The 23,325-nt window shown below is 39.1% G+C and overlaps 1 protein-coding gene across 2 annotated transcripts in view; it reads right to left on the bottom strand.

The window, feature by feature from the left end:
• Positions 1 to 23,325, bottom strand: part of tnrc18 (trinucleotide repeat containing 18) — a 110,161-nt gene that overhangs the window by 39,460 nt on the left and 47,376 nt on the right. For both annotated transcript variants that reach the window (XM_057860557.1, XM_057860558.1), the window contains exons 11-18: positions 21,431 to 22,345; positions 17,104 to 17,249; positions 16,888 to 17,021; positions 11,511 to 11,621; positions 11,223 to 11,403; positions 10,824 to 11,130; positions 5,689 to 5,922; positions 301 to 471 (exon numbers count right to left, since the gene is read on the bottom strand). In XM_057860557.1, the coding sequence (XP_057716540.1) occupies positions 301 to 471; positions 5,689 to 5,922; positions 10,824 to 11,130; positions 11,223 to 11,403; positions 11,511 to 11,621; positions 16,888 to 17,021; positions 17,104 to 17,249; positions 21,431 to 22,345 (2,199 nt within the window). The remainder of the gene's footprint in view (positions 1 to 300; positions 472 to 5,688; positions 5,923 to 10,823; positions 11,131 to 11,222; positions 11,404 to 11,510; positions 11,622 to 16,887; positions 17,022 to 17,103; positions 17,250 to 21,430; positions 22,346 to 23,325) is intronic.

The raw sequence follows: 23,325 nt of genomic DNA, 5'->3' as shown, positions 1-23,325 counted from the left end.
CATTATTAAAGACTAAAACATTACATTTACCACAATGTGACAATTAGGCAAGGATGAATATTTAACAATACTGCCAAACCACAATGGTGGAAAAAAATACACAGGCAGACAAACAGGCTCAACCACAAAAAGCACAATCAGTAGGAAGCATCACATCTGTTGGCATCTTGTTCGCACAGTTCATTAATGGAACTCTTTTTACCATTTTTTGTAGAGGATAAAATCAGGAAAACAATATACATGGAGCCACATTACAACACTGCTTTCATCTGTTTGTGTTTTTGTTGTTGTTTTTTTTACCCAAAGTGCTTGGCCGGCTATGATGTTTGCCATCAGGAAGAAGGCTCAAAGGGACAGAACTGACGGGGAGAGCGCTCGCTGCGAACCTGGCCAACAGACCAAGGCCGCTCTCCTCGTCTTCCGAATCGGACTCCTCATTGTAGTCGTCTTCGTAATCATCCTCCGAAGATTCTGTTCCAGAAAAGACATTTTTGCTCAGAGGTGGTGTGATGGTTATTCTGTTGTCACAGTGCTCACAAGAGCATTAAAAAATAGATCTTGCTGCCATTAACAATGATAGTCCATCATGCGGCATTTTCCTTATTTTGTTGTGGATTGAAAATGCCCCGCCCTCCCATTTCAAATGGTCTAGCACCATCAACGGCAGCCAATGCCTTAAATACGATAACACTTTACCAGTGCTGTGCGATATAGTAGAAATCTCCTATCACAATATGGAGCATATAATATCACGATATCGATATGCCACAATAGAGTACATTTCCACTCACTTTATTTTTTAATTGACATTAAACTGATCTGCCACAATGTCAAACGCATCAAAACGTTCTGCAACCTAAAACTATCCAGTGTAAACAGAAGCAACACAGTAGCATCCATATTTTTGCTCAAATATAAAGATATATAATTATCTACCAATACTTGTGACTAGTGGTTTAGACTGCTGTATATTAAGTTAGGATCATATTATCAATAATCATTGACATTAATAAAATTGTGCTGTCTATGTACTGTGTGGACTACAGTATATGCCTTGCTATTTTCAATTGTGTTTTATGCATTATTCAAATACGGTTGGCAGGGGGAGCCAATTGGCTAACTATTGAATGGAGTGTAGGTAGTGCTACCAGTAGTGCCATCTTGGCGTATGGAATCCCATTGTGTGGCAAGTCAGCGCAAATTGGGCGCCATCAGCTGACCAAAATGCTCATTGTAGCAACAGATCTATTTATGGCTATAATGACGATAGACAAGTAAAATGACGATAGAAAGTTAAATATCGTGCTGAAAACCTAACTTTTGTACCCTGCTTAAAACGACACAGCCATAGACTTCACCATTAGTTGACTAGACAGCTTCTAGACATTGTGCCACGCCTTCCCGCAGGGGGCCGGGCCAGGCAGAGAGTCGTGCAACTTTCACTGCTATAAACTCAAACACACACTGCATACAAATGCCGGATTTCGGTAGAAAAGGGCGAAAGTTTTACTGCATACAAGCAGGCAGCATGGTCTCAAGAGGGATTTGGTCGAGGATTCCAGGTAGTTATATAAAATAGCACCATGCATGCACTTTGAAACATTGAGAGAAAAGATGAATGGGAAAAAATTTGCGTAACTGGGATTTACGTATTTATTTACAAGAACTTTCGATTTAAAAAGCTCTTTGTTTTGTGACAGCCGCCACGTTGGATTACACAATAGCGTAACTTTAGCTTGAAATATTTACGTAAAAGGAATGATAACTGCCTAGTTTTTCGCTTTTAACCGAGAATCTAGACTGTTTTATGTTCATATCTATGGAAATTCCTGGATGTACGAATTTATTTAGAAGAATTTTCAACTTAAAAACCTCTTTGTTTTGTGATGGCTGCAATGTTGTATCCATACACAGTAGCGTAACTTTACATTTAAATGATCAGGTAATTTTTGGCCAACTGCCTGTTTGTGGACAAACAAATTAGTAATTTAAAATTTCTGCGTCCATACAAAAAAAAAAAAAAAAATTTTAATAAATCGCATTTTACGTATTTTATGTAACATTTCAATCGAGAAACGACAATGGCCAGATAACCTTCAAGACGTGCTGAGGCAATAGTAACATCGGAATTAAACCTACATAAGTTGTGATTGTATATAGAAAACACAAATTTTGCTTTTGTTGATTAAAACTAAGATGATTCTGCATGCTTTCCTATAGTATTAAGTTTCTGATGTGAAAATAGAGTTATTTATTAGCTGTTGAAAACTTGCACTGAATAAAAAAAAAAAATTAAAAAAAAAACTATGTCGCTATTTCGGGCAAAAACTTATATGATCTGTTAAATATTGCTATTGATCCTGGAAATATAGGTGATTTTTGTGCATCTAGCATAAATTTAAGAATTTTATAGCCATTTTAAGTTTTGTTATACTTAAATAAAAAGTATGCGGGATTAGATTAGGAAATGACTTTTTTTTTTTTTTTTTTTAATGTCTGCCCATGGAGAATCATATGCCTAAGGGAGGTGCCCGTTTTGGTTTTAGGTCACTAGCGGCTTTGGTTTTGAAAATACTTTAAGTTTTTTTAAAATAGGCCCCCTACGGATCGAACTCGAGCCCTGTCAACTGATAGTGAAGTCTATGACACAGCAACGTACACTGAATTAACACTCTTTCACACAATGTCGACAGATGAAACTCACAAAGAGAACAACACAATCCAAAAGGCTGTATGCCGTGTAATCAAAATTCTGCTGCAGAACCTCTACCTAATAGCATATTTACATTTCGAGGCATACATTACTGTACATCCACACCCTCTACAGAAAAGCCCATGTGACCTCTGACCTAGATATTACTAGCCTTTATTAAACAAAAAAACAAAAACAAAAAAAAAGAATCCACTTCCTCTTCCAACAGTGGGTGACAAGACTGCAGCAAACAAACAAAATCCCCACACACATTCACTGAGGCATAATGCTGGTTAGCGGCGTGTTGCTGGTAGTAAGCAGTTAGGTCTAACAAGATGAGCAGGAGGATCGTCTCTTTGCGGGGTTAAGAGTGTTAACACTGGAGTGGATGCAAAGTACAGGAGTGTCATTATATATTAATTAAAATCTATTTCAAGAGCTGCATCAAAATGGTTGCCTTTACAAAGATGACTGCGTTCAGTTGAAGATTGTGTTGCTGTATAATACTGATGTCACGACATTGCAATTTTCAACTCGCTACAGATACTCAAAAATACAATTTTATACTACATACATTAAAAAATTAATTTAAAAAAACTTTTTATTTAATTAATGCAGTGCCAAGCTGTTGAACGTTCATTTGCTTCGATCTCTCCCACTTCAAATAGATTGGACGTCTAACGCCATCAATGGTAGAATCAAAATTACCCAATGACAAAAATTTCTTTTGACCTGTGGTAACACAAAAATAAATGAGTATCGATACAAATATCGTAAAATATACATTTCATTGTAAATGCTTTTGACAACCCTACTGTATAACTGCGCTGCATAAGAGCTACTACAAATATTTTTTACTAATTTTCAATATTACATACTTCATGTTGCAGTTCAGTTCTACACTGCTGCAAACACAATTTATTTATTTAGTTTTTTTTTTTTTTTTTTTTTTTTTTTTTAAGTGCTAATTGGTACATCTCTGATAGCACAAATGGAAACTGAAATGATCATACTTGTAAAGGCATGATGTTTTGAATCAGTCCTTGCAAAGGTAATCATTATATTTTGCAAGTGGTCATCATCTCATGGCTGGTTGTAAGTGTACATTGTATTTATGTAATTTGAAATGACCAGTTACAAAAAGTGCATGTAGAACCACTTGAGGTCGATAAAATTGGCCGTATAATGCTGTGAAACCATGAAAGCCAATTTTAAAATGAATATTCCAGTTTTAGCAAATCTGGAAAGCAGATGTGGTAAGTTAGTGGTACTGTGAATCCGCTGAGTGTTAACAACCGCAGGCAGACAACAGAGAGGACAAGGCAGGCACTGAGAGGACAGCCCTGTGAGGCCCCTTGCTTTCCGTTTCGTACAAAGTTTGAGTAGCCACGGTGACAGCCTTCGTCTCGGCGCAACATGAGAAACAAAAACAGACTAAGATGGCGTAACCGTGGATCTCAAAATAATTTTGAATTTGTCAGTGAAATAATTAAAAATCAAGTGAAAGTTGATATTCTGTGAATTGATTTTAATTTTAGCTTTATGGTTAGTCGCTTGAGAATTCATTAAATATCTTTGATATCCAGTTTAATGTCCATGTACTAGCGCTTTGCCCTCACTAGTAAGACTTTTCAGAATACTACCAGAACGAGTCTTACTAGTACATGTTACCACCATAAACACTTAACACAAACTTTTGGCCTAATATGCTATCAAAACTTGCTAACAAACTAATTTGCCGCACACAGAGGTCTCACTTGTAGGTATGTGACACCCATAGATAGTTATACCTCACTAGTAATACTTAGCGGTCCTACAAGTGAGGACAGAGCACTCTAGTAGTACAGACCTTAAGCTAGGAGTTAACGATATAGAATAAATGCTCAACTGGCTTTCCATACAGCATTGTCCATGTTAGCGGTGGAGAAAATAGAGGGGCACATCCTACTTACAGAGCAGGTGACAGGGGTGTGGCCTCAGGCAGGGCAGGGCGGGGCGGGGCGGGGCAGCACCGTGGCGAGAGTGCAGCCTAGCCTTAGCGCAGCCACGCCTTAGCACAGTCTAGCTTAAGCTACGCTTTAGCTACAGCATCAGCATAGACTAGCCGTGGCGAGGAAGCGTTCAGGCTTAAGGCTGAGCAAGTCCTTGCCAAACTTCTGTAATGTCGTAGTAGCAGAGGCAGCAGCAGCAGCGCAAGCACGTGGAACAGGCAGAGAGACACTCAAAGCATAACGGATAAGACAATTTGAGGTGGGGGAGGGGGGTGTCTGACAGAGCAAAGACGTTGACAGCAAAAGTAAATACGGAAAAGTGTTATTGGAAGTTTTAGTAGACAGATGAGGAGCTCTTTTGTCCAAATATCCCAAAAGTCTTTGTTGGCAACATCTGGATCAATATAATTCATTTAAAATGGGCTACTGCAATAGATTTTTAAAAGCTTCTTGAATAAACATCTCTTTGCAACATAAAACAGTCTTTCCGACCTCCAACCTGGGCCAAGCAGCGGGATATTGGACAAACAAAAGGCTCTAGGAGGACATGTGGAGGTACAGTTGGACAGAATGACTCAAGACAGACAAACAAGACTGATGAAGCCGACACAAGGACCACAGCGTTTCGCTTTCCGTACTAATCAGGTCCAAACCTTTAATAAAGCTTTCATAGGTACCAAACTGCAATACAACTTCATGAAAAAAAAATCTCACAAATTCACACAATTTTTCAATTCAATGTACAAATTCTACAAAAATGCTTTGCAATCCAGGCAATAAAAACACCATCGAAATATGTAAACTTTTTTTTGTTAAAACAAAAAACAAAGGCAACTTTGCAGAGAAACCAGCAGCAAGAGAGAGGTAGCGATGGTCAAGCTAAAGCACAATCTGGGGGTAAAACGCTGCCTTAGCACAGGGCAAACAGACAAGCTGCGACAAGACTCAACAGACAAGGTATCGTCTGACTTAACAGTGCGGATTTCTAAGACGGGGGTCAGTAACCTTGATCGAAGGAGTCGTCAGAGGAGCTCAGGTCTGCTTCTTCCAGCAGCAGGGATAAGTGCTTGTGTTTCTTATGTTTTTTCTTCTTCTTTTTCTTCTGCGACTTAGCATTGGACAGCATGGAGGTCGGCGACAATGCGGCGTGTCTCTTGCGCGTCAGGTTGCCGAGTGGCCGTGTCCCAGTGAGAGAGGGCCAGCCCCCTCTTGCAGAATTGTGACCCTCAGAATCAGAGTCTGTTACAAGGACAGAGTGGTTAATAGTTAGGAAAGCAAACATCCTCAAAAATTGAGCCGCAATTCATGAAAAATGAATTGTCTGCCATTGACTGTGGTATACGTCCAATATTCTTTTTATTAAATACCACAGCACACACTCTGAAACCTATACAGTGGGGCAAATAAGTATTTAGTCAACCATCAATTGTGCAAGTTCTCCCACTTGAAAATATTAGAAAGGCCTGTAATTGTCAACATGGGTAAACCTCAACCATGAGAGACAGAATGTGGAAAAAAAAAAACTGAAAATCACATTGTTTGATTTTGAAGAATTTATTTGCAAATCATGATGGAAAATAAGTATTTTGTTAATACCAAAAGTTCATCTCAATACTTTGTTATGTACCCTGTATTGGCAGTAACGGAGGCTAAACCTTTTCTGTAACTCTTCACAAGCTTTTCACACACTGTTGCTGGTATTTTGGCCCATTCCTCCATGCAGATCTCCTCTAGAGCAGTGATGAGCAACACGGACTTTCAACTCCCTCCACAGATTTTCTATGGGGTTGAAATCTGGAGACTGGCTAGGCCACTCCAGGACCTTGAAATGCTTCTTACGAAGCCACTCCTTTGTTGCCCTGGCTGTGTGTTTGGGATCGTTGTCATGCTGAAAGACCCAGCCACGTCTCATCTTCAATGCCCTTGCTGACGGAAGGAGATTTTCACTCAAAATCTCTCGATACATGGCCCCATTCATTCTTTCCTTTACACAATAAGTCGTCCTGGTCCCTTTGCAGAAAAACAGCCTCATAGCATGATGTTTCCACCCCCATGCTTCACAGAGGGTATGGTGTTCTTTGGATGCAATTCAGTATTCTTTCTCCTCCAAACACGAGAACCTGTGTTTCTACCAAAAAGTTCTATTTTGGTTTCATCTGACCATAACACATTCCTACATTCTAGCGAACCGCAGTTGACACAGTTGTTCCCAGCCTGGTGCAGGTCTACAATTTTGTCTCTGTTGTCCTTCGACAGCTCTTTGGTCTTGACCATAGTGGACTTTGGAGTGTGACCGACTGAGGTTGTGGACAGGTGTCTTTTATGCCAATAATGAGTTAAAACAGGTGTCATTAATACAGGTAATGAGTGGAGCCTTATTGGACCTCGTTAGAAAAAGTTAGACCTCTTTGACAGCCAGAAATCTTGCTTGTTTGTAGGTGACCAAATACTTATTTTCCACTTTAATTTATAAATAAATTCTTTAAAAATCAATTTGATTTTCTGTTTTTTTTTTCTCCACATTCTGTCTCTCATGGTTGAGGTTTACCCATGTTGACAATTACAGGCCTCTATAATCTTTTCAAGTAGGAGAACTTGCACAATTGGTGGTTGACTAAATACTTATTTGCCCCACTGTACATATGCCTCGACTGGCTGTGAACATTTACTGGAGGGGTCCCCAAACTATTCCACATCGGGCTGCAGTGGGTGCTGGATTCCTTTGCACCAATCTGGGGTCTTACCAGTGTAATTAGTTGATTATACTCAAGTCCTGCTTGTTTTAGCAGAAACGTCATTGATTAAATAGTCTGTTCTCGATCGATAGGAAAAATAACCGGTTTGGACACCCCTGATTTACTGTTTGGCACCACTGAAGGCTATAGACCAGGGGTATCCAAACAATTCCACATAGGGCCGCTGTGGGTGCTGGATTTCATTCCAACAAAACAAGGTGACACCTTTTCACCAATCTGGTGTCTTAAAAGTGTAATCAGTTGATTGCTCTATTGGTAGGAACAAAACTAAGACACACAGCGGCCCATGAGGACCGGTTTGGACACCTCTGCTATAGACATTTAATCCATTTGAACTGGGAGGGTTGTCAGAAGAGTTGTCCAATATTATCAGGAAGGAAAGAATCAATATCAGCCAAGAAAAGCATTTTTACAATAATATCGAATTTAACCATCCATTTTTCATTCCTGGCTTTAGGTCCATAACCATTTTGATTTGAGAGTGAATGCAGAGGCCTTTGTGCTAGGACTAATCCCAGTTTAGCACAACAGTTATGCTTTTTGACCATTTGATGTCTTCAAACAAAGATGCTTGGAATTTGTTATGTGTTAGTTATATTTGTATTCATGGTGCAAAAATCAAATGAATAATAAATAAACAATAAATTACTGAAAAATAATGAATTATAAACTCATTACATATAATTACTATGTTACCAGAAAGAAATAGTCCCTAAGAAAACTAGAAAAGTAATAAAATACAAAAATCTGTGCAAAAGCCAAGCAAAAGGCATCTCTGGAATTGTCATTGCACCGGCATGTCCTATGGTTGCCCGCCTGTATTTGTAATGCTTTGGTCGCCCCGTAGTGACTCTTTGGGGTAACTACTGTAAACATAATTTAATTGTGAATGATTGCTTATATTTAATTATGGATATTTTGGTTCATTTTGATTTATATTATTCATATGGGACATTTATTTTCTGTTAACTTCAGTTGAAGTTGCTCATTTGTTTTTATTTATTTTATATGGAAAACCTTGAAGTTGTTACATTTATCATTATTAAAGTATCCAGGGGGGCATCATAATTCAATTAGCAATAGCACGTGAAGTGGACGACCGTATATATCGGTATTGGATTTTTGGAGTTGGACAATATCGGAATATCGGTTAAAAAGTCATTATTGAACAACTATAGTTGTCAGTGACATAACTATGTAATTGACGACATTGACTAACACCCAAATGTGCAGCTGCAGACTACCAGTTAAATTAGTGGCAGAGACAATTTGTGTTCACAAAAGTTGTAAAAAATAATTTGTGCATGTAAAAAAGACAATGTGTTAGTTTTATTAATACTCACATTTACAGTGCCTTGCAAAAGTATTCGGCCCCCTTGAATCTTGCAACCTTTCGCCACATTTCAGGCTTCAAACATAAAGATATGAAATTGAATTTTTTTGTCAAGAATCAACAACAAGTGGGACATAATCGTGAAGTGGAACAACATTTATTGGATATTTTAAACTTTTTTAACAAATAAAAAACTGAAAAGTGGGGCGTGCAATATTATTCGGCCCCTTTACTTTCAGTGCAGCAAACTCACTCCAGAAGTTCAGTGAGGATCTCTGAATGATCCAATGTTGTCCTTAATGACCGATGATGATAAATAGAATCCACCTGTGTGTAATCAAGTCTCCGTATAAATGCACCTGCTCTGTGATTGTTTCAGGGTTCTGTTTAAAGTGCAGGGAGCATTATGAAAACCAAGGAACACACCAGGCAGGTCCGAGATACTGTTGTGGAGAAGTTTAAAGCCGGATTTGGATACAAAAAGATTTCCCAAGCTTTAAACATCTCGAGGAGCACTGTGCAAGCCATCATATTGAAATGGAAGGAGCATCAGACCACTGCAAATCTACCGAGACCCGGCCGTCCTTCCAAACTTTCTTCTCAAACAAGGAGAAAACTGATCAGAGATGTAGCCAAGAGGCCCATGATCACTCTGGATGAACTGCAGTGATCTACAGCTGAGGTGGGAGAGTCTGTCCATAGGACAACAATCAGTCATACACTGCACAAATCTGGCCTTTACGGAAGAGTGGCAAGAAGAAAGCCATTTCTCAAAGATATCCATAAAAAGTCTCGTTTAAAGTTTGCCACAAGCCACCTGGGAGAAACACCAAACATGTGCAAGAAGGTGCTCTGGTCAGATGAAACCAGAATTGAACTTTTTGGCCACAATGCAAAACGATATGTTTGGCGTAAAAGCAACATAGCTCATCACCCTGAACACACCATCCCCACTGTCAAACATGGTGGTGGCAGCATCATGGTTTGGTCCTGCTTTTCCTCAGCAGGGACAGGGAAGATGGTTAAAATTGACGGGAAGATGGATGCAGCCAAATACAGGAACATTCTGGAAGAAAACCTGTTGGTATCTGCACAAGACCTGAGACTGGGACGGAGATTTATCTTCCAACAGGACAATGATCCAAAACATAAAGCCAAATCTACAATGGAATGGTTCAAAAATAAACGTATCCAGGTGTTAAAATGGCCAAGTCAAAGTCCAGACCTGAATCCAATCGAGAATCTGTGGAAAGAGCTGAAGACTGCTGTTCACAAACACTCTCCATCCAACCTCACTGAGCTCGAGCTGTTTTGCAAGGAAGAACGGGCAAGAATGTCAGTCTCTCGATGTGCAAAACTGATAGAAACATACCCCAAGCGACTTGCAGCTGTAATTGGAGCAAAAGGTGGCGCTACAAAGTATTAACGCAAGGGGGCCGAATAATATTGCACGCCCCACTTTTCAGTTTTTTATTTGTTAAAAAAGTTTAAATTATCCAATAAATTTTCTTCCACTTCACGATTGTGTCCCACTTATTGTTGATTCTTGACAAAAAAATTCAATTTCATATCTTTATGTTTGAAGCCTGAAATGTGGCGAAAGGTTGCAAGATTCAAGGGGGCCGAATACTTTTGCAAGGCACTGTATAGTGATAAAATTCATGTTTTTTTTTTTTTTTTACTAATATTATTTTTACTCCAGCAATTTTTAATACCCATCAAATATTTTTAACCCTAATAATTATGGAGTTTTTGTATATTTAAAAAAAAAAATCACAATTTTTCTTAATATTGCTACATTCCTTTTTTTGTATTAATCAAATATTTGCAATGCTATTATTGAATTAGTTTTTATCAGCAATGCTTTTGATATATTATTGCATTTGCCCAATTTTTTTGTACTCATTGGATTGAACGTCTATCACTATCAATGGCAGTAAATGAGTTATTAGTCTATTACAAACCAAGACCAAACATAAAATATGTATTTTTTTTAAAAGATGGTGAAGTGCCTCATTTGTGTTGACACTGTTTCCCAAGTTGGTACTCACTATTAGAGCAGCTGCTGAGCTCTGATCTCATTGGGGAGCAAAAAGCGCTTTTCTTCTGACCTTTCACCTTCCGTGTGGCCTCCGAAGCCTTCGTAGAGACCTTGTATTTGCCTTTAGACGTCAAGTGGAGGGTTCGCTCCTTCGGTTGGCTGTCCGTGGACTTGCCCCTTGGCCGATCTCCTTTCGAGCCAGAAGCAAGTTTACAGGATGCGCCCATGGAGTCAAGCCGCGAGAGCGAAAGCGCTCTATCAAGGTCGGACGCGAGCTGCTCCTGCTCACACAAGTGGCCACGTTTCACCTTCAGCCCCTGAGAACGGCAAAGATACATCATTAATCTCAAGCGTAGACCAGTTGGGAATCTAAAAACAATGCATGATTGTTTAACACAAAGTGTGTTACCTCCGGAACATGACTGCAAGATGCATCCTGGTCTTTCCAGCCTTTGTATATCTTCTTCTTTTTTATTTTCACGCCTAAATTTCCCAACTCTGTCTCCTCGTCTTCTCTGGACAGCCGAAACTTTTTTCTGTGTCCTTCCCCCGTTTCAGAATCCCCAGAGTATTGCACTGTCCTTCCCACCCTGAGACAAGGAAATATTTGTACATTAGGACACAGTCAAAACTGCAAAATGGGTCAAATCTGCCAGGTTGCAATTTATAGATTCAAAAGCAAGTGGGACACACTCACTTTGCAGGCCTGCCGTCCAGTTTGGGAGGCGTGGCCAAGTGTTTTCTCTTCCTGGGTCGGCCTCTGCCCCGCCTGGTTAGTGTCCGTCTGTCATCGTCCTGAAGCCGCTCACTGACGAGACAAGAAGATATAAAAGTGAGAGGCGTACACGTCATGTGTAGTGTATGGTTGTTAAAAGTATCGCAGTATCATTATTTACATGTATCCAGCAATGGTGGTTACTAGCACGGTCGGGTTGGGCGGTCGCCCGGGGTAGCAAATTGATAGGACGCATGCACGCCATTGATTGTGATTGTGTACGACAGTGGTAAATCTACATACGAATTTAATTCGTTCCAGGACCTGGTTTGTATGTCGAAATGGTCGTATGAAGAGCAGGATTTTCCCAAAGGAATACATTATGATTCGATTAATTCGCTCCACGTCTCAAAAAAACCTGTCAAACCCTAATAAATACTGCAGGTACAATTACACATAGCAAAACATATTATAAACACAAATCGCACTAATAATAATAATAATGTAACAAATTGGTTACTAGTGTGGCGGTTGTGTTTTATCATGTTGCTCCTGAACAGACCGTGTGACTGACGAGAGAGTGAGAGAGTTGTGGCAGAATTTTTACTTTCTCTTTCCATGTTCTGTTTTAGTTGTGCAGCACAGCACGGTTACAGCGCATAGTAGCCGTGCTGTGCTGCACAAGTTCTGAAATAAATCATTAACAACCTGAGGAAGCTAGCGACTTCCTTGCCGATGTTACAATAATAATGAGTCGTCCTCATGATCGTAGACACATTCTGGCCGGATTCTCAAGCCAGTTCACTGACATGCACACCACGCTCATATTTTTCCATCATTTCCTTTTTAATTTCAATGGCAAGTGTCACCTTTTTCCTTTTTTCACCACCTGCACTAACCTGCTGATTTATCCCACAAGAAAATCCGCCATGCGTCCGTCTTGCGGAAAACAATGAAATTGTGAAGCTGTTATAAATTGACGAGACAAATGACGAGTCAAATTTTACGTCGGATGTCGAAAGGATCATATGTCGATGCAATTGCATGTCAAGATACCACTGTATTGTAATTGTAAATACTAGTCTGTACTGTTTGTACGCAACGCCACATCGAGTGTGGATCATCGATCACTCACATAGGGTTTACTTTGATTCTTACGTGAAAATCTTTATTTTTATTTTTTTAAACAGTGTCTGCTTTAACTGTGTGTGAACCATCACATTTAATATTTTGCGGCCCTCCCTTTGGCAGCAATAACTTTAACCAGACGCTTCCTGTAGCTGCAGATCAGTCCAGCACATAAAAGAGGACTAATCTTGGCCCATTCTTCGCTTCAAAACTGCTGTAGTTCAGTCAGATTCCTGGGATGTCTGGCAAGAATCATTGTCTTTAGGTCATGCCACAGCATCACAATGGGGTTCAAGTCTGGACTTTGACTTGGACACTCCAGAACGTATATTTTGTTCTTCTGAAATCATTCTGAAGCTGATTTACTTCTGTGTTTTGGATTATTGTCTTGTTCCAGCATCCATCCTCTTTTTAGATTCAAATGCCTGACAGGCGGCCTCAGGTTTTCCTGCAAAACATCCTGATATTCTTTTGAATTCATTCTTGCATTAATGAATGCAAGTTGTCCATGCCCTGAGTTAGCAAAACAGCCCCAAATCATGATGCTCCCTCCACGATGCTTAACTGTGGGGATGAGGTGTTGATGCTGGTGAGCTGTTCCATTTTTCCTCCACACATGACGTTGTGTGTTACTCCCAAACAATTCAACTTTGGTTTCATCAGTCCACAAAATATTTTGCCAAAACATCTGTGGAGTGTTCAAGTGCCTTTTTGCGAACATTTAACGAGTAAAAATGTTTTGTTTTGTTTTTAGACAGCAGTGGCTTCCTCTGTGGAGTCCTCCCATGAACACCATTGTTGGCCATACATGTAGTTGATGTGTTCACAGAGATACTGGGCTGTGCTAGTGATTTCTGTAAGTCTTTAGCAGACACTCTAGGGTTATTTTTTTACCTCTCTGAGTATTCTGCGTGAACTCTTGGCGTCATCTTTGGTGGACGGCCACTCTCTGGGAGAGAAGCAACAGTGCCAAACTCTCTCCATTTGTAGACAACTTCTCTGACTGTCGACTGATAAACATCCAGACTTTTACAGATGGTTTTATATCCTTTCCCAGCTTTATACAAATCAACAATCCTTGTTCCAATGTCTTCAGACAACTCTTCTGACCAAGCCATGATGCACATCAGACAATGTGTCTCATCAATACAATTCTTACCAGGTTTGTGTTTTATAGTGAGTAGGGCAGCTTTAAACCACTCATCGGTGATTGGAGCACACACCTGACTTAAAGTATTTGGTAAAAATTGGTTTCAATTGCTCTTTAAGTCTCCCTCGGCAGAAGGTTCACTTACTCATTTTCCCCCCCTTCTGTCATTGTGTGCATGCTATCCTCATTAAAATATGAAAACCTATAAATGTTTGGATGATTTTAGATAAAGAAGACACTGTTTTTTCATCTGTGTGGTTTTGACAAAGATCAGAGCAAATTTGATGGTGAGTTTATGCAGAGAAATTCCAAAAGGTTCAGATACTTTTCATACCACTGTAGTTGGTTTACAGTTAAAATGATGTAGTTTAATGTTTAATAAGCTTATCAAATTAAGAGGTCTGTGAATGTTAACTATATATCTCCATGTCATTCACCAGATACTAAATGCATGCACACCTGCACATAAGCCCCAAAAATATTCAATTTCATTTCCTGTGCCCCCTAACCGGAGACCCTCTAGTGGTCAACATATCAGAGCCAACTATTCACAAGTAGAAACTTCCACACTTTTAGTGTTTCAACAATATTTTATTCATTTTTGTGATGTTAAATTAATATTTGCTAGAACATATTTATTGTTGTGCAACTTCAACTGGTTTGATAGCATTAATAAATGTAAGATTCTTAGCAAATACTGCGTTTTGGTTGTTGGGTTGTGCTAAGTATACTTCATGCGCTGTATTTTGTGGGTCAACTGTTGTTGGGTTTTTTTTGTGATTATTTTTTATTCATTGGGAGGTGGGGGCCAAAGCGTCGTGTTGCCCCAGGCACTATACAGGCTAGGAACGCCACTGGTATCCAGATACGATATTTGATTGCAAAAGTATCGATACTTGGTTATTTGTTTTTTCACGTGAAATTAGATGTCATGGGGCAAGTTTGATTTTGCACTCTCTCGGTCGTAATGGAGGATACTTTTGCATTTTCCTTGTTTACTCATTGGCTGCCATTGATGGCACTAGATGTCCAAACCCTCCCACTTCAAATGGATTGATCATCTACTAGAGATAAACACATTAAAGAGTTTTACCTACGTTTTTAAGAGCCACATCGTCAACAGAGTTCTTAAATTAATTTATTTATTTACTTTTAAAATTGAAAATGGTATCCAGCATTATTTGGAGTATCGATTTCGAGTTGAAAGTTTTAGCATCATGACAAGGCCATATATACAGTAGGCCATATATACAGTATATGATGGTATACTAAATACTAGAGCTGGGAATCTTTGGGCACCTAACGATTCGATTACGATTACGATTCAGAGGCTCCGATTCGATTATAAAACGATTATTGATGCACCCCCCTCCTTTTTTTTTTTTAAAAATGTTTTGTACATTAGTTCCAAAATTGTTCAAAAATACTCTCAGGCTAAACCAAACTACTATTTCAGTATCAAGTTAACATATAGCAGTAAACAAATATACAAAAATAACAGTAAATAAACTCCAGTCCCCATTCTATATCAGCAGCTTTAAACTACATTCAATTAATTTAATGTTGTGAATCAACCGTAAAGTTGTTAAAATTGCTCCCGTTATTCCATAATTTCCCTTCTGTCTACTTTCGACATGTGAAAGTTTTAAAACTATTTTAAAGATAGATTCAAGTCAATATTTTACCGATTTAGGAGTATTTTAGATAAAAAGTTAATTAGGTTTGCTTGGAAGGTTCGCTACAACAGCCTTGCAGGGAAGTGTACTGCTTTAAGATGGCGGCCGTTTACTAACGCCCGTATCTAGCTTTTTGTAGGTGTGCTGCTAACGCTACCAAATCTATATTGCATCTAGTCCTATATAAATGATATCTACCGTAACATTATGTGGATGTACTCAGCTTTTCGGAGGCAGTCAGGTATGTTGTTGTGTTTTTTTATCTCGTGGCATGAGTTGAGCTAGAGCCGTGAGTTGAGCATTGGCATTAACCGAGGGGCCGTATAATGAGAAGCATGATGTTTAGCTACTCTCGCTCCGTTCCTCATTGACTGCGCGGCGCGCTGAGTGTGTTGTACTTCCGCTTTACTTGGCATTTTTCAATAATCAGAATTTGGATGTTTGTGAATCGTTCTCGAATCTTCCACGGCCGAATCGCGAGTAATCCAAGAATCGGAAATTTTGCACACCTCTACTAAATACACTATAATACAGCTGCAGCGGCCCCTCTGGAAGAGGTAAAGTTTTTACGGTGATCCTGGTGATCCTTTTTTTTCTTTTTTTCTAAGGTGATCGGTTGGTCTAATTAACTAGATTATATCAGTTCTAAAATTAGATATTAATTAATACTGTAGCGCTTGCGAAGATTGACAGCGGAATGTTGCTTCATTAAATTAGCACAGGAGTAGCTCTCTTTTCACCACCAAATAGAGCGTTGCGTTGCCGTATCGAACGCACCTATAGGAGTGTCCCGCTGACAGTAGTAGTGACGCTACAATACGTTTATGCTGAATTTCATTTTGTGCACTGCAAAGATTTTCTTGTGCGCAGAGTATGGTCAAGCAGTACGTGATCGCGCACGCGCCCAGCTTAGAGGGAACATTGGCTGCAACTAACAATTATTTTTAATAATTGAGTACCGCAATATTTTTTTTGTCGGTTTTTTTCCGATGAACTGGGTCAAAATCTTTAATTTTCATCCCTTCATGAGCATGACAGTGCAGAAGATGCTCAAACATTACTGTAAGTGGAAAATATAAATTCAAACAGTGTCTTTAAGTGATTATTATAAAATAATATTAACTCATTGGCTAGCATTAAGGGGACTAGATGTCCATGTCATTTCAAGTGGCAGGGCTGGCAGCAAATAAACGAATATTCATTCACTACCAGCCTCCCTGTTCAAATAAATCGGAAGTCTATTAGCGATAAACTCATTTATCATCACCAATTGGACTGAAAAAGTTCATTTAAAACATAACATTTTGATTTCTATTCATTTAGTAGCAAAAATGGTATTGTTTGGAGTATCGATGTCAAGTTAAAAATCTTAGCATATGACAACAGTAGCGTAGTGTGCACTCACTGCTTGTCTCTGCGTCTTTGCAGCTTGCTCATCTCTCGCTGCTTTTCCTTGTATGTTTTCTGTAGCTCAGCCAAGCGAATGCGGTATTCCACCTCCACCGCATCCAACACATCCATGGACATTTTGCTAAAGAGCTGCGGGGGAAAAAGGGGAAAAAGAAAGTTAAAGCCTTTTCTCCACATTTTCCTTGGTGGATGACCATATTTATCTTCCTACCGGCTCCTCCTTCCTCTGCCTCCAGCTGTACTTCCTGTTGGGATCGAGTGTTCGGGGCAGATCAATGTAGGACTGTTTCTCTATGGCCTCCAGAAGAATCTGTCTGCTTGCCTCAAGAAGATAGTCAAAACCTTGTTTTGGCAAATCTAAATGGGATAAAGAAAAAAAAGACGAAAAAAAAACGATATAGTATATAGCGAGAGACAAACAGTCCATTTGAATTATAGTGGTACCTCTACGAACATCTCTACAAATGTTATTTTCAGGTTACGACAGGTTTGAACGGGTAAATACTGTCTCTTGTTGAAGACATTTCAGGTTACAAGAGGCTAAAATAATAGGGCTGTCAAAATTATCGCGTTAACGGGCGGTAATTTTTTTAATTAATCACTTTTAAAAATTTGACGCAATTAACGCACATGCCCTGCTCAAACTATTAAAATTACAGTGTCATGTCCATTTGTTACTCGTGTTTTTTTGTGTGTTTTGTCGCCCCCTCTGCTGGCGCTTGGGTGCGACTGATTTTATGGGTTTCAGCACCATCCATGAGCATTGTGTTATTATTGACAGCAATAATGGCGAGCTACTACTTTAATTTTGGTTTGAAAATTTTACAAATTTTATTCAAACTAAAACATTAACAGGGGTTTTACTATAAAATTTCTATAACTTGTACTAACATTTATCTTTTAAGAACTACAAGTCTTTTTATCCATGGATCGCTTTGACAGAATGTTAATAATGTTAATGCCATCTTGCTGATTTATTGTTATAATAAACAAATACAGTACCGTATTTTTCGGACTACAAGTCGCACCTGAGTATAAGTCGCACCAGCCATAAAATGTCCAGCGAAGAAAAAAAAAAAAAACATAAGTCGCACCGGAGTATAAGTCCCATTTTTGGGGGAAATTTACTTGATAAAATACAACACATAGAACAGACATGTCATCTTGAAAGGCAATTTAATATAAAAATACAATAGAGAACAACATGCTGAATAAGTGTACAGTGCATGAACAACGAAATGCAAATATAATGTCCTCACCAGGACGCTACGGCTCGGTCCTTGCTATTCAGCGGGCTAAACTCCCAAATGACGATGCTGGACGTCCGTATAATTTGCTGAATCAATTTCGTCCTCAATACCAAACAGGTTTGCATCGACGTAAATAAATGGTAATTAGGCGCTTTTACAGCAATGACATGACACAAACGGTTTTAAGCTGTGATTAATTCGATTAAAAATTTTTCATCGTTTGACAGCCCTAAAAAAATACTAAACAATACTGTAAAAGATACATATGTACGCCCTGCTTTCTGCTTTTAAAATATCGCGCCATATGATCCAGCTGCCTATTGGTCAGAATATTACCATCCTGCTTAGTAATGGAATATCGTTCTCCTATTGGCCTATTGTTGATGACGTTTTAATTTGGGTGTCGGAGTATGATGACGTGCACAGACGCGACGGTGTTTTGTTGATATTGCGGGCCGATGTCTGAGCCAAATGAACACAAGACTCCTCGTGTTTTTGTCTCATGAAGAGTTTTTTTTAAACCCACAGATGGTTCATTACATTAGTAGTACATTAGAGCATAGGTGTCCTTGCATTTTTGTGTCAAGAGGAGTGAGATAGGCGATAGGCACCATCGATCTCGTGAAATTGCCTCATTCGAAAAGGTAAGATATATATTTTTCCTTTTTTTTTTTCTTTGCATTTTGTTCTATTATCTACTTCATTACAGGTATTATGATTCAAATGTGTTTGGTTGTTTTTCTATTCCAGTTTTACCACAATTATAAAATTCAACGTTTAATGGTTTAGGGCATATACATGTAAAATGTGTGTCTACTGACAATTTTCAGGTTATGAGACTACTTCCAGAGCCGATTCTTGTCGTAAGTAGAGGTACCACTGTACTGATGATAATAATAATAATCAAAATATAGGAAATTTAAACTGAAAAATACTTTTCAAAAAATGGATAATCCTAACTTTAAAAGATCAAAGAAGAAAATCGAACAAACTATAAAAATAAATTAAAAATAGAAAAAAAACAAAAAAATAAACTCAAAATCAAAACATTAAAAAAAGAAAATAAAACACGGGAAATTAATGGAAATTTAAAAATGTAAAACATTTACATGTTGAAAAAATGATTGGCAAATATAAAAATTTATATTATTATTGTCTTTATTATTTATTATAGAATTTTCTTATTTACTTTTAAATCTTCGTATTTTCTTATTTTAGGATTTTATTTTTTTTTACAATCTTATGTACTATGTATTTCTCCACTGCTTATCTACAGTGGGGCAAATAAGTATTTAGTCAACCACCAATTGTGCAAGTTCTCCTACTTGAAAAGATTAGACAGGCAGGAAATTGTCAACATGGGTAAACCTCAAAAATGAGCAACAGAATGTGGAAAAAAAAAACAGAAAATCACATTGTTTGATTTTTAAAGAATTTATTTCCAAATTAGAGTTGAAAATAAGTATTTGGTCACCTACAAACAAGCAAGATTTCTGGATGCCAAAGAGGTCTAACTTCTTCTAACGAGGTCTAACGAGGCTCTACTTGTTACCTGTAGTAATGGTTTTTACTCATTATCGGTTTAGAAGACACCTGTCCACAATCTCAGTCAGTCACAATCCAAACTCCACTATGGCCAAGACCAAAGAGCTGTCGAAGGACACCAGACACCAAAATTGTAGACCTGCACCAGGCTGGGAAGACTGATTCTGCAATAGGTAAAACGCTTGGTGTAAAGAAATCGACTGTGGGAGCAATTATTAGAAAATGGAAGACATACAAGACCACAGATAATCTCCCTCGAGCTGGGGCTCCATGCAAGATCTCACCCCGTGGCGTCAAAATGATAAAATGTGAGCAAAAATCCCAGAACCACACGGGGGGACCTAGTGAATGACTTACAGACGCTGGGACAACAGTAACAAAGGCTACTATCAGTAACGCAATGCGTCGCCAAGGACTCAAATCCTGCACTGCCAGACGTGTCACCCTGCTGAAGAAAGTACACATCCAGGCCAGTCTGCGATTCGCTAGAGAGCATTTGGATGATCCAGAAGAGGACTGGGAGAATGTGTTATGGTCAGATGAAACCAAAACAGAACTTTTTGGTAGAAACACAGGTTCTCGTATTGGAAGGAGAAAGATACTGAATTGCATCCAAAGAACACCATATCCACTGTGATGCATGGGGGTGGAAACATCATGCTTTGGGGCTGTTTTTCTGCAAAGGGACCAGGACGACTGATCTGTGTAAAGGAAAGAATGAATGGGGCAATGTATCAAGAGATTTTGAGTGAAAATCTCCTTCCATCAGCAAGGGCATTGAAGATGAGACGTAGCTGGGTCTTTCAGCATGACAATGATCCCAAATACACAGCCAGGGCAACAAAGGAGTGGCTTCGTAAGAAGCATTTCAAGGTCCTGGAGTGGCCTAGCCAGTCTCCAGATCTCAACCCCATAGAAAATCTGTGGAGGGAGTTCAAAGTCCGTGTTGCCCAACGACAGCCCCAAAACATCACTGCTCTAGAGGAGATCTGCATGGAGGAATGGGCCAAAATACCATTAACAGTGTGTGAAAAGCTTGTGAAGAGTTACAGAAAATGTTTGGCCTCCGTTATTGCCAACAAAGGGTACATAACAAAGTGTTGAGATGAACTTTTGATATTGACCAAATACTTATTTTCCACCATGATTTGCAAATAAATTCTTTAAAAATCCAGCAATGTGATTTTCTTGTTTTTTTTCCACATTCTGTCTCTCATGGTTGAGGTTTACCCATGTTGACAATTACAGACCTCTCCAATATTTTCAAGTGGGAGAACTTGCACAATTAGCTGTTGACTAAATACTTATTTGCTCCGCTGTATATTTGGTAACTCTTTCGCTGCCATTGATGGAAACAAGACATCCAATCCATTTGAAGTGAGAGGGTTCGTTCACTGCTACCGTCCCACTTCAACTCGATTGGACGTCTACTAGCGATTAACTAATTTAAATTCACAGCAAAATGTTGAATACAGCCACGTGATTGGCAATCTATTGGTCATTAGCGGCCAATGAGTAAAATATAAATTCTAAACCAGCAAATGTGTCAAGTGCTGCTCTCTAGCAATTTCTAAATAAAATACTGAGACATTCAACAAAGATATTTGCATTCCAAAGTTGAGACAAAGTAAAATTAAGTCACTCATAAAGGGTATAGTGCATTAAAGATTCATCCTAAAATTAATCTCAGAAAAGTATCCCTAGCTTTTTGTGTATCATCTCTACTTTTAAAAGTCTCCTTACCCTGCTCTGTGCTGATATTCTCCATCTCTTGCTGGGCCATTTGACTGAGCAAAGCCATGCCCTCCAGTGCCACAATCTCTAGCGGACCAGCGTTGCCGCAGTCTACAGAAATTTGATTCGACTGGATGAGCGTTGACGTGGTCTGACTAAGAGGATACGGCTGAGACATCTCGCTGGCTTTGAGCAGAGCGAGCATCCCCGACATTGGATCTTCAGGACCGAGGATCAGAGGGAGCGGTGACTCCGAGGTGTCTGCAATTTTAGGCCTGTCTTCCTTCTGACTTGGAGTGCGTTGCTTTGGTGTAGTCCGCTGTTGGGATTCAATTACAGCTTGCTTAGTAGATTCCTGGCTGTCCAGATCTGCTGTGAGGTTCAACGGGTATTGCATTCGCTCTGGATCCTTGTAAACAACTGCTTCAGGCTCAGCTCCATTGCGTGGAGAAGAATAAGCTTCTTGACACTGATATGATTGCACCTCTGTTTTGATTTGTCCATCCTTGTCATCTAATCTGACATCATCAACAATCTGACTCTGCTGCGGGGAAGGACTAGGAACCTGAGGAATCGACTGAAGTTTCAACGGAGCCCCTTCATCCCGTCTATTCTGTCGAGCTCCGACGGGACTGCAGCTACGCAATAGCGGAATTAGTGGTTCTGGCATCAAGTCCGATTGATGTTTTTCTACGGTCGGTTCCTGTTTCAGGAATGACTCATTCTCTGTTGTCAGTTTTTGTGGTTTGATATCAGCATCCAGCAGCCTTGAATGGAGGTGGGTTGAGGGCAAGGAGGCACTCAAGTCCAAAGTGTGGGAGTGGCGCCGTGGAAGCGCTTCTGTGTTTCCTGGGATATGATAAGATGGGACGGTCTGACCAAAAGGAGTAGTGATCGACTGGTAAGGGTAACCGGGTGAGAGCTCTGAGATCACAAAGAAAAAAATAAGCACAAATACATGTTTATTAGCGGTGTGCCAATACGTCGATTATTAGATTCATCGAGATTCCACAGGTGACCATTCGATTTAGATTCATAAATATCCAAAAACAACTGTTTTCCATAATTACTTAACAACAAAACCCTACTACTGCTAGCAGAACGAAAGTAAAAGACGCCTGCTGCCCATACACCTAAAGGAACCCACAAGGTGATGGCTGCAGCGAAAGTTGCTGAGCAAGAGATTTACTCCTCAGGATTAAAACCAAGCGTTTTAGAACAATTTGTTTTTTATCAACATGACAATGGAAAAGGCATTGACAAAAGTTTCTCCATATGTAAAACACGTACACCAGGTTTAAGTACAAGGACGATGAGTAGGAGATGATTTGTCCCCATGTTGCACTTGCATTATACTGTATGTTAAGACAGTTGATATTGTAGAATATTGTTTTTAAAGCAGTTTTGAGTGTGGATAGCAAACTGCATAATATGTTGAGGGATTTATGCTTTGGAATTTATTCCACCAGAGTAAATTTTGTTGTCTTGTTAATAGAGAAATAAGTACTGCATTTAAAACAGTGAATGTTTTTGCACCTTCTTGTGAAAAAGAGCAGCTTAAGGGCAGCTTTGTGATGTATGGACATGTTTCCATCGTTCCTGTCGGATCATGAGGCGATTGGAAATAAAAAGTAATAGACATAAATTTGTTGGGCTACTTTAATTAATGAATACTGAAAAATATACCTTAAAAGTAGCTTAAAAGTATGAACTACAGGGTGACCCAAAAAAAAGTTTACACTCAGTTGACTGCTTGTTTAAAAGCCATTGAAACATACGTATCTAAATAGGTTGTCAGGCTTAAGTGATTCATTAAGGTCACTCAATGCAGCTGGTAATCTCTCGTCTCTACAATTCCTGTGCTTCTGCTGAAAATGAAGAAAACTTTAGCTGTACCTGAATTG

This window comes from Corythoichthys intestinalis, chromosome 16, assembly GCF_030265065.1.
Source record: "Corythoichthys intestinalis isolate RoL2023-P3 chromosome 16, ASM3026506v1, whole genome shotgun sequence".
Lineage (NCBI taxonomy): Eukaryota > Metazoa > Chordata > Actinopteri > Syngnathiformes > Syngnathidae > Corythoichthys > Corythoichthys intestinalis.
Note: the sequence above shows the minus strand (reverse complement) of the source record. Positions and strands in the feature narration are given on the sequence as shown.